The sequence below is a fragment of the Austrofundulus limnaeus genome, unplaced genomic scaffold (assembly GCF_001266775.1).
Source record: "Austrofundulus limnaeus strain Quisiro unplaced genomic scaffold, Austrofundulus_limnaeus-1.0 Scaffold36, whole genome shotgun sequence".
Lineage (NCBI taxonomy): Eukaryota > Metazoa > Chordata > Actinopteri > Cyprinodontiformes > Rivulidae > Austrofundulus > Austrofundulus limnaeus.
Window position 1 is genome coordinate 2,409,646 of NW_013952438.1, and position 11,689 is coordinate 2,421,334.

The following is an 11,689-nucleotide window of genomic DNA, read 5'->3' on the forward strand; positions in this document are numbered from 1 at the left end:
TTGATTTCTTTGTATGTATGGATCACTTGGGTTGTTACCGACATCTGGTGAAAATTTCATGTCACTAGCAACTTTAGTAATATATTTACTGGGAAAAATGGTGAATTGTTCAATACTTATTTTATCCACTGTATATGTACATATACTGTATACACACACACACACACACACACACTTTCTCTTACTGTTAAAATTAGTCTACCCTCAGAATTATAGACTATTCATGTCTTTGTAAGTGGGCAAACTTGCAAATTCAGCAAGGGATGAAACACTTATTTCCCTCACTGTAACTGCGTAATTAGATAAAGGGATACAAATGTATGATAGAAAACTGTAGAAGTCTTTTCTCTGTACAGGATATTCCACCCCAACCATCAATACTGAACATTGATTGTTTCAGCCGCAGAGTTTGCATCAGGGAGGCTTTATACGACCCGAGGGAAACAAACACTGTGGTGGTAGTAGCAAGTTTTGTTTAATTCACAAATTCAAAACAGAATGAGAATTCACATCACAACACAACCTGAACACACATCATACAGTAACCATCTACAGGTGCAAAAAACCCAGTCCGTTCAGAATCCATGTGGCTGCAACTAAATAAAATCAACATTTGAAAGAACGGTTGTGGAGAAGGAAAAGAGTAATGGAGGGTTGTGTAATGTATTATTCTAACTTTTAAATAGAGAAGTACAGTCTGTTGCAAAAACATTCACTGTGTTGATTTGTTGCCTTATAACCTAGAATTTAAAGAGATGTTCAGTTTGATTATTAAAAAATATAAGAAGATACTCCTGCCTGATTAATGAAGGTGTGAATCGGAAAATAAACCAAAAGGCCAAAGATCTCGATGGAGAGATAGAAGGATCTGTCCATAAGTTGAAGCAGCACAGATTGAGGAGGCTCCAATGTGAGGTATTTCCAAACATGTGGAAGTCGACTTTGTGGTCAGATGAGACAAACTGAAATGGTTTTGGTCATCAAGGACAGCTGGCACAAAGATGGACACCTATCAAAACTGAGACCATCTCCACAATGAAGCACGGTGGTGGCAGCATCATGCTGTGTGGTACTCCTTTTATTCAACTATTCTGCGAAATGGCCACACAGACCAGCCCGTCTTTAAGCTCCCTCTGACTGTTCATAAACCACAGATAAAGCCGGTCCTTCCTACGCAGAAACGTTTAGAAGTGAAGCGGGCAGAGCACAACCAAAAGAGGCAGAGCAGAACAAAGTACTGATTAACAATACATCAATTTACACCAATATATTGGTTAAAGGATTAATTACATCAAGGCAAAACCTTGATCCATATTGTCATCATATGCCCATCTAACACGATGGTGTTAGATGGGCATGGATCGCAGAATTGTGAATTGAATCAACTCAAAATTGTATCATGACAGACTGTGATACTGAGAAACATACTGTCATCAAAACCAATCAACATAACATTGTATCATGACAAAGCTGGTGATTTATATCCCTAATGGTTAATCCTTCAGAAGACGCACTGAGGTGGTCAGAACATGTCCGAGTCCCAGTCTTATGAAAGAGTTTAGTTTTGGTAAATGATTTGAACTTTCGCAGCACTTTATCAAGTCCTTATGGACTCCAAAGCTCTTCAGACTTTAATTCTTCACACACTGATGGTTGTAAGCTACAACCATGCCAAGTTGTGTGACCACCATCACTTGGCAAGATGGATGAAGTGTCTTGCCCGAGGATACGACGACTGAGACGGCTTGAACGGGGGATCGAACCGGTAATCTACACAAGACGACTCTCCTAACCGCATCACCTCTACTTGTTCTGATGCCAAAAAGAAAAAAAGTGGCTCTATAATCTATTTTGAGGGTTAATACTTTTACACAAAAATGTTTTGTCTTTTGTTTTAAAATAAAAAATATGCTACGCTCCGTCCAAGCGGTAATATGGTTTTGTAAATAAAATTGACAAACTATCCAAAATCCTTTTTAAATTCCACGTCAAAAGGCAACAAACCTGGGAGAACGCACAAGTGAATAATTTCGAACTGTGGAGCTTCAATGCTTACCAGTGCTGTGTGGGTGCGAGTTTTAAATGCATCGTAAATGCTTTCAGTGGGCTCATGTCATACAATCGTTTCACGATTATACCCGCACTACAATACCTGAGAGCACTGAAATAAATATATCATGTGCAAACAGTTATTTCAAAAGCATCAATTTTGATGATGCAACAGAAGAAAGGCGTTTAAAAAATACTAATTGTACAACTGACCACTGCACAGTGTTGACATAAAGGTAGAGCATGGCTTTAATTAGTGTTGAATACAGACCTATTCGTTCCTGAATCAAGACACTTACCCTGGACAAACTGTATTTTATTACACTCAGCAAACCACTTTTTTTTCAGAAACATTACAATCTTTTACAAATGAGTCCACAATCTAGTTCCTTCTGACACAATCTGTTTGTAAAAATAAATAAATAAATAGAAGCAAATTGAGCTGTGCACTGAATGTTACCTGAAAGTTAGTGCAAGATGCTTCAAATGCACTGAAAAGGTCACAAATAAAAAAGGTCCAGACCCAAGAACAAAGATCAGTACGTTTCCTTTTTTGGGTGTATCAAATACATTCACGTTTTAAAAATCTCCCTTTTGCCTCTAAATGTTCACAAATGCCCTTAAATTGCAGCTCAGGGTTGTTTATAATGTAGTACCAAAAAAATAACTTTTCTGAATACCTGTTTTATTAACTCATGATTACACATTTAGAGGAGAATCTGTAAAAATGGAAATGTTTAAAGATATTTAACCAAAAGCTGTAAAGTCAAAAACTAATTGAAAAAAATGAAAAGACTTCCCCTCTGATCATAAAGTAACACAAACAAAACAGTAAGGAATCACTTGAGGTTTTTACACATTGGTAGTTTAGGTAAATAATTTAAAGTCACGTTTTCCTTTAAAACAAAACAAAACAAAAACACAAACCAAATATTTGTCATGAAATCATTTAAAAACTAATCAGTTGTTTTAGTCATTTGGATTAAACAGCTCTTATAAACCTGCAGGTATTAATGGATTTTTTTTCTTCCTGTTTTACCATTTTTTTAACGCCCTAAACTACAGGAAGCTTTGAGATGCAACAAAAATGTTAGAAATGATCTGGTGAAAGGTTTAATAGATATTCAAGGAAAGTCTGTTCTGTTATTTTAACGAGAACAAAAAAGATCCACTGTTTAAAGAGATTTTTGTTACATTTAAGGTCTAACAGTCATTCAGGTGGATGTCCCGAACAGTTCCCTTTAAAAACTGATTTTATAAAGACTCAATGGCTGTTTTCTACAAAGACTTCTAGTGGTCATGGGTTAAAGTAAAACCTGAAGCCATAAGAATCAATTTAAACAGTTTAGGAAATCATTCGTACATTTTCAGAGTGATATATGAGCAGCAGGTGCTGTGTTTTGTTTTCAGTTTAGACAAGAGGTTAGAAATCATTTACAAACTGCAGGATGAGGATGCAATATTCAAAAACATCAACATATTGCCTGTTTTCTACGGAGCCGGTCCGGTGACATTGGATAGTAAAAAACTTTAGCGTGTCACCACGCGATAATAACACGTGACCACGGGACAATTGTGTCATGGCCATGAGATAATTATTAGTCACATCCATGTAGAGACTGCTGCTTGTGGACAAATCTGAATTAGGTTTATTTTAATATAAGAATAAATTACATAATTCTTAGAATTATATGTTGCAGCTATAAAACATAGGTAACAGCTGGAGTTTTATTCACCCAAAAAGCGTTAAATTTCTTTTATTGAAGCTCAACACTTAAAAACAGGCTCCTCTCTCACAATGAGCCTTGGCTGCTAGTATGTTCATTATCATCTCATAAATAGCTTACTACGAATGATGAACCATTTATATTATTATACACCAAATCATGATAATAATAAGTGTAGGTTAAGCTACGTTTGAACAGTTCAAAACAAAAATAAGTATTTAAAATACTTTGACCCAGGGGTCAGTGTTGGGACCTAAACTCTATATTTTATATATAAATGATATATGCAAAGTCTCTAAAGCATTCAAATTTGTTCTCTTTGTGGACGATACAAATATTTTCTGTGAGGGGGAGGATTTACAGCAGCTTGTGAAGGTAATCACCTCAGAATTAAATAAATTAAAAAAGTGGTTTGATAAAAATAAATTATCATTAAATTTGGATAAAACTAAAATTATGTTGTTTGGAAATCATAAAGGAAATAGTGATTTTAAAATAGAATTTGAGGATGTATATGTGGACAGAGTTAATGAAATTAAGCTTCTGGGTGTGGTGATTGACCAGAAGATCTGCTGGAAACCTCATATTCAGTATGTGCAAGCTAAAATATCAAGAAGTATCTAACTTGAAATTTAGTATTAGAATAATATTGGATTACCTTGTGTATTACTTTATTTGTTTTTGTTGTTCGTTTTGTTTTCATCACAAACTGATAATACTCTGAAAATCAGATGAAATGGTGAATAGGGGTAGGATTAAATAAGTTTTAATTCTTCCTACCCCTTTTCAGACATGTTAATGGGATTTATGTGCTTTATGTGAGTGCAGGTATTAGGGTATGTGTACACAGATAGGTGTGTGCACATCAGGTGTTTATTATTTTGGGTTTATTTATTTATGTGTAATTAGTCCAAGTGGTTTTATTTATTTATTTTTTGTTTGTAGATATGGGAAAGGGTATATTGAGTTATATAGATTCGATGATTTGACATGTCTGGAATAAATCATTAAATCAAATCAAAATATGACTCCAACAACATCTGTATCTCTCACAAAGAGATGTGGTGCTCAAAATTATCACGCGGCCACAAGATTAAAAAAGAAATTATCCAATGTCACCAGTTTAATCAGAAACACAGCAGTTTGTATATTTTAGAAAATTACAATCTGTGCTGTACTTTATGAAAGTTCAACAGTTTTGAATAGAATAAAATGTAGTAAAATGTCTACTTTTCTGCAGTTGAGGAAGTGATGTTTGTTTTATTGGTTTGATGATTTGTTTAGTGATCCCAGAACATCTGTCAAAAAATCCTGAACTTAGAATATGGATCCTGAATCTTTGTACACAACATCATAAAGTAAGCAAACTGATTCTTAAGCCTTCAAATGTTATTTCTACTGTGGCCCCCAGAGGTCCCTGTATTATTCAGAGCCTAACTGAAATGTTGAATTAATGTCAAACTTTAAGACTTTGCGATCAGACCTCTGAAGCACTCTGTGGCACGAGTATATAAGATAAAATCATTTTAAACCACCAACAATACATTAGCTATCCTTTTACTCCGGTAAAACTGAATTTTTACAGTTTGGAAATCAACACTACAATAAATCAGTAACTCTTGTAAATATATAGTTGTGTCCTGTTTTGTGACACTTGCTGCCCTTCAGCTACATCATTAAATGCATAAAATGTGCCTCTGTTTCTGCTGGTGTGTTTTGCTGTCAATGCAACATTTCCACCCACTCTGACTGGATGGCTAATGAACTAAACTGGAACATGCTACTAAAAGTACAACAACAGCAAGTCTGATCTCATCATTATGCGCTGCACTCCCACCGCCACACAGCTCTGAATCACAGTAAGCTCAAGTCAGTCGTGTGAATTCTCAATTTTCCCAAAAGGCTTCGGAGCAACACAGTCCAGTTTTAGCAGAAAATAAAAAGGTTTAAGGCTGATAACTGCAGCTAATAATAAACAGAAACAAGTCTGACCAATCAAAAGACTTAAAAATATTTTTAAAAAATACTGTAAAATATAGTGCCAGTGTGATGAATCCTGTCAGGGTACCGAACAATGAGTTGATTTCAATTAAAGTGCAACAAATCAATAAATAAACATTGAAACTGCTCTGTAGTGTAACTGAAAGAGGAGGTAGGATGGAGGGACAACGGCGGGCGGGGGAGATCCCAAGTTTCAGAACGGAGGAAAGAAAAAAAAGTGAGAAGAGGATGTGTTCCTCACTCTGGAGCTCCATTTGCTGTTCCTGCCATCCTCTCTTCATCCCCCTGTTTCTGATGCTGCAGTCGGGCGTAAGTCACAGCGTCCCCCCTGAGAGAGAAAGAAAAGGACGACCGGATGCAAAATAAAAGGAAGGTTAAGTAAAAAAATAATTAAAAAAAAGTTTAGGAGACACAAAGAAGCAGAACAAAAAGGTGCATCAGTAGTACGGTTATCACACACACACACACACACACACACACACACACACAACAGCTTGTCAAAAATTATTCAGAACAAAGACATAAAACATTAATTGTGTTAACTGATTAAGATGTAAACTGTGTTTAATATAGGAGCCTGTTTTAATGAGGTTTAAGGGAAGAAAACATGAAGAAGAATGAGCGATAATAATAACAGTTTGTACTTTTAAATGTTGATAAATTACAGAAAGCTTCTCACTTTTTGCCTAAGGACGCGAGGCCGTACAGGACTCCTGTGGCAAAGGCGATGGCATTTCCAAACAAGGTAGTGAAGGAAAAACTCAAGAAGATGGGAAACAGTGCCATCCTGAAACAAACAAACACATTAACTAACTAACTAACTAACTAACTATGATGCCAAAGTGGCAACTAAAATTTGGTGAAGTCATTACCAAACTATAAATAATCACACTTAATCTAAATCAGGGGTGTCAAACTCATTTTCACCGAGGGCCACATGATCGTTATGGTGGCCCTCGAAGGGCCACTTGTAATAAACTTTGATGTTTCATGTTTTACTTTGACTAAACAGAGTTTTAGCACGTCCTCTTTTAAATACTGATAAGTGTTTAAAAAACGCTAAGTGTATGACTGACTAAATACGTAATAAATACAGAAATATTATTAAAAGTAAAACAAATAAAGTTTTACTGATGAGTTTCTAGTGAGTAGCTGTATTATGGCAGATTTACTTTTATGTTTGATGGTGACTTTAAAGCAGCTTATTTTCAGACATTAGTACTGTGCTATCCAACTAAATTGCTCAGTTAAACACTGATAAGAACTAAGTGTATGACTGACTAAATCTGTAATAAATACATAAATATTATTAAAGTAAAACAAAAAAAAAGTTTTACTGATGAGTTTCTAGTGAGTAGCTGCATTATGGCAGATTTAGTTTTATGTTTGATGGTGACTTTAAAGCAGCTTATTTTCAGACATTAGTACTGTGCTATCCAACTAAATTGCTCAGTTACTTCAAACCAACAGCTCAGGGACAGGATTTTTTTAAATTTATTTTTATTTCATTTATTTTTATTAAATTAATTGTGTTGCATTTAACCATAAATTTAAAGTTTACCATTGATATAAGAAACAAATTTCATGTTAAGTTTAAAAACAAAGAGTCACCGGCAGGCCACATTTGGCCCGCGGGCCTTGTGTTTGACACATGTGATCTAAATGGTAATCAGAAATTCCCAGATTGAAACAGATCAGTTTTCATTAATACAGATTTTATTTTCTCCTCCCCTCACCCGCAGTAGAAGAAGGCTTTCTGCCAGGGTTTGAGTTTGTCTGCCCGGGCCGCCACTGCATTAGCAAACTCTACGAACTGGCAACAGAACGGGACCTCACAAAGGAAGAGCACGAAGGCATTCAACCTGGAGACAGGAGGAGGCGGGGACACAAACTCAGCAATGAATCATTCTGTCCACGTTCATCTCCAGAAAAAAACATTACACTGGCTGATAAATAAAGCATTATATTTTTACACAGAACATTTAGCAAAGTAGAAGACATGCAGGTGTGTGCCTTTCCTAATCAAGCCCAGTCAGTTTAATTAAACACAGCTGGACTCCAATGAACAGAAATATCTCAAGGAGGATCAGAAGGAAATGGACAGCATGTGAGTTAAATATGAGTGTGCAAAACTTTCTACATTTGTTTTTTTTTTCTGTCAAGATGGGAAGCCGAGTGTACGTTAAAGAGAAATAAAATAAACTTTTTGATTTTAGCAAATGGCTGCAATGAAACAGAGTGAAAACTTTAAAGTGTTCTGAATACATTACGTACCCACTGTCCTCTCTTCTGAACCACAGTGAGAATTACAATAAATCTAATTCTTTACAGCACAGAGCAGAATCTTTAGTGTTTGCTGTACTGAAGCAACAACAGTGCAAACCTATCTGAATGATCAATAACACAGAGTCACAGTTTAAGAGACTTACACCATCCACACCCCGGCAGCGATGTTTAAAGGGTTCACAGTGACACAGTTCCACACTCCTGAGACAGCACAGGCTGCAAGTTTAGTAAAAACAAAAAGACAAAACAAAACGCCTGTTATGATAAAACAGATGGCAGGCCACAGCTTATTTAAAACATACAACCTCACCGACAGATAGTAATATGTGACATTTATGGTAAACCTATCATTGTATTTGTATCGATAACAAAAAAAAAAAAAAAAACTTATTAGATGACATGTTCTGTACATGCTAATCAATGTATTTAAAATATATTGATAAAATATCAGACAAAGTACTGAAAACTGGCAGTTTTTTTTAATTTACATGTTTCACATGATCATTTAGGAAAAAATGGATAGTTCGGAGCACATTATTGTACAGCTTTTGCCATGTTTACGATTTGTTTTAAACACTTTGATACTCTTTCATGAATTGTCGTTCCACTCTAAAACATATTAAGATGTTATTTACAAACAATTGGAGACCGCAGTATAAATGAGACTTAGTAGCAGTAAGAATAATAAGCACGGAGGTGAGCAGAACACTAGACTTGACTTGTGTTCAGAAGTTGTGCAGAAACAGTAAAAACAGCCGGGTTAACAACAGGGCTGTGTATTGGCAAGAATTTGGTGATACGATTCATATCATGACAGAGGGGTCACGATACGATATATCCCGATATATTGCGATACTGTAAGCAATAGTGTGTTATATTGCGATTTTTTGTCCAAAAATTCTATTAAACAAAAACTTCTTACTAGGAAAAAAAATGAAAAACCAAAATTCATTGTCTCAGAAAATTGTTATATTACATAGACATACTTTTGATACATTTAGCTGTGTTCTGCTTTGTATGCATTTTATTTTATTTGTTTCATATTTCATCCATGTTTTCAATTATTGGATTAAATTTGCCAATAAAAACCATAGTTTTAAAATATATTTTTTGCAGCTTTTAGTTTTTAATATTAATTTACAAATGATCACCCAACACTTAACAAAAGCCTCTACCTCAAGAGGTAGAGTAACCAAATAGCTGGCTCACTGCTGCCAACTAGTGGTCAGAGGCTGAACTACAACATAAAAATGAACGGCTGGCAGGAAAGTTGACATTTTAAACCTTAATAAAAAAATCGATACAGGGCTTTAGAATCTTGATACAGTATTGGGAAATGAAATATCGCGATATTTCAGTGTATCGATATTTTCTTACACCACTAGTTAACAATAATGATGTGGGAATTAGAGGCAGAATGTGTGATTTAGCATATTTAACACATTGCATTTATTTCAAAACAATCAACTAACATTTAGTTTACATTAACTCCATACAAAACTGCACCACCAAAGGATGTCATCAAAACACATTTATTTGTCAAAACATAACATACGTAAAAAGCTGCATAAATGCAAACATGTAGTAATGTGTTGTACAATTTACAAAGGTGTTTCTGCTTGAGTTGTGTGTATTTTTTCCAATATACACAATGAGTCAAACATCACTGAACACCATTTTATTTCAGCAAGAAAAGGCAAAGTGACATCTGAATACTCCGACAAGTCATGAATGAAGGGGCCTTTCACTGAGGCATTAAGTCCAGAACATGGCTGCCAGAATATATTTTTACTAGATTTTCCATGACATTGACATATAGTACGGTACTCTATTTTAGATGGGTTTTTTTTTCCTCTTCCACTGTTGTTGTATAAACACTGGGGAATTTTTCCAAAAATAACACAAGAATGATTTAATATTTTCCTCTACAGTTCTCAGAAAGAACCGGAATGGGTCAGAAATCAAAGTTGGGCAAGAAATTTGCAATCGGTGCATCTTTGCTATGTAGCTGTAATTTGTGGACGGCTGTATTTGTGGCTTGGTTGAAACACTGAACCACTCCTTGTCTCTGAAGTACCCCATTAGCGTATGTATGAAGGTGTGTATTCAGATTAGTTTTGTAGAGATGTAACAGAGTGCTGTAGGAATGTGTAAATGTGTGTTAAGCACTTTGATGTATAGAAAGGCAACACTTAAGAAAATATTTATCATGGTTGAGCCTTTCTACTTGAGAATCAACACCAGATGACAATAAACTCCAGAGTAAGATAAAACATTAATAAAATGAACTCTGCAACAAGCGTTTCACCAGGCAAGCTCACAAACACTGGAAAAACCACACCGCATGTGTGTATCCTGCTCCTTTCCACCAACCAGGCCTTTTAATAATGCAGCAGTTAATGTGATCCAGGGACTCTAGTGTCACTGAATAGAACAGGATGGGAAACTGCAGAGCCAGCACCTCACAATCACATCTGTGTCACACTGAATATGTGTTTCTCTAAAATGTTAAAGTCATATTAATTTGGTAAGTTGGGTGAGGCTGCCTGGTAAGCAGGCGGTGCCCAACAGACTGCTGCAGTCAGGGAACAATGAGCGACAACAGTGGATTATTTACACAAGCTTTATAATTACCTCCTGATAATATTTTTATTGTGTAATTGTTTCAAACAAAAAAATAAGAGTTCAGACAAATTAGTGACTTTGTATATGGACATGTCTGTAACTGATTTTACACAAGCTAAAACGTGATTTAGGCTTTTATGTGTTCATTTTAAAGGACTAAGTAGACTTGATATGTACTTACATATTCCTCCCAAAACGCCAGCTATTTTGCAGAGCCACCTGTACCACCAGGTCATGCCATCATCATCAGGAGGAGCAGGTTTGTTGGACGCTGCTGTCTCTTCGGTGCTCATCTTTTTTTTCTAGCTACGTTTGCTAAAGTTACTCCCAGATGCTCAAGTTCGTTAGCAGCAGCAAAGCGCTAACTAGCTTACTTCAACAAAAAATAAACAAATGTAATTTCGACTTACTGGCTTTTTAAATGGCCCACCTTTCCTTTGAGTTTAGCATCAGCTGCCTAAGGTCCCAACGCTAGCACCCTCCCACACAGCAGGGCTTCTTTCTCCCCGTCACTCGGGACCAGCTAACCGGCTAGCCGACGGTCCGAAGCTACCGCCGGGAGAGGATATCACCGCGGCGCGTGTTCTCAGCTTTTATCCGGGCATATGACTCATTAAAAAGCTCCCAAACAGTTCCTACCAGTTAATTAATCCAATTTCTGTCAAAAAATAAAAAAATGAAATAAAAAAAAACAGGAGCTCCGCTGTTTTCACTGTGGGGAAAATCTGCCAATCAACGCGGTGCATTGTGGGTAGGATTCAAATTACGTCACGGTTTGTTTACGTTTCTTCCCTGATGGCACGGCCGTATTCCAAGATGACAGGATTCATGGGGCTGGAGTTATGAACGAGTGGTTCAGCGGTCAGACATCATCAATGAAAGATCATGGTGAAAAATTAAAACAACACTGGATGGAAATAAAGCATGTGACATTGCAGAAGCTTATCCAAACAATGCCACAGAGAAAGTGTGTCATAATTAAAGCTAAAGGCAAAATATCA

At 36.1% G+C, this 11,689-nt stretch overlaps 1 protein-coding gene across 1 annotated transcript; it reads right to left on the reverse strand.

Moving 5' to 3' along the window:
- Positions 1 to 456: 456 nt before the first annotated feature.
- On the reverse strand, positions 457 to 11,424 carry cacfd1 (calcium channel flower domain containing 1). The gene is made up of 5 exons (XM_014006606.1): positions 10,870 to 11,424; positions 8,207 to 8,279; positions 7,514 to 7,639; positions 6,457 to 6,564; positions 457 to 6,105 (listed from the first exon to the last, which is right to left on the reverse strand). The coding sequence occupies exons 1-5, from the start codon at positions 10,979 to 10,981 to the stop codon at positions 6,015 to 6,017; spliced, it is 510 nt and encodes a 169-aa protein (XP_013862060.1). The 5' UTR covers positions 10,982 to 11,424; the 3' UTR covers positions 457 to 6,014.
- Between the last annotated feature and the right edge of the window lie 265 nt (positions 11,425 to 11,689).

Bases quoted from the DNA above. Each gene is read 5' to 3' on its own strand.
- cacfd1 (XM_014006606.1), bottom strand. From the start codon at position 10,981: ATGAGCACCGAAGAGACAGCAGCGTCCAACAAACCTGCTCCTCCTGAT. The intron at 6,565-7,513 runs GTGAGGGGAGGA...TGTTTGTTTCAG, and splicing joins AAAGCCTTCTTCTACTGCGG to GATGGCACTGTTTCCCATCT. The intron at 6,106-6,456 runs GTGAGAAGCTTT...TTTCTCTCTCAG, and splicing joins CTCGCGTCCTTAGGCAAAAA to GGGGGACGCTGTGACTTACG.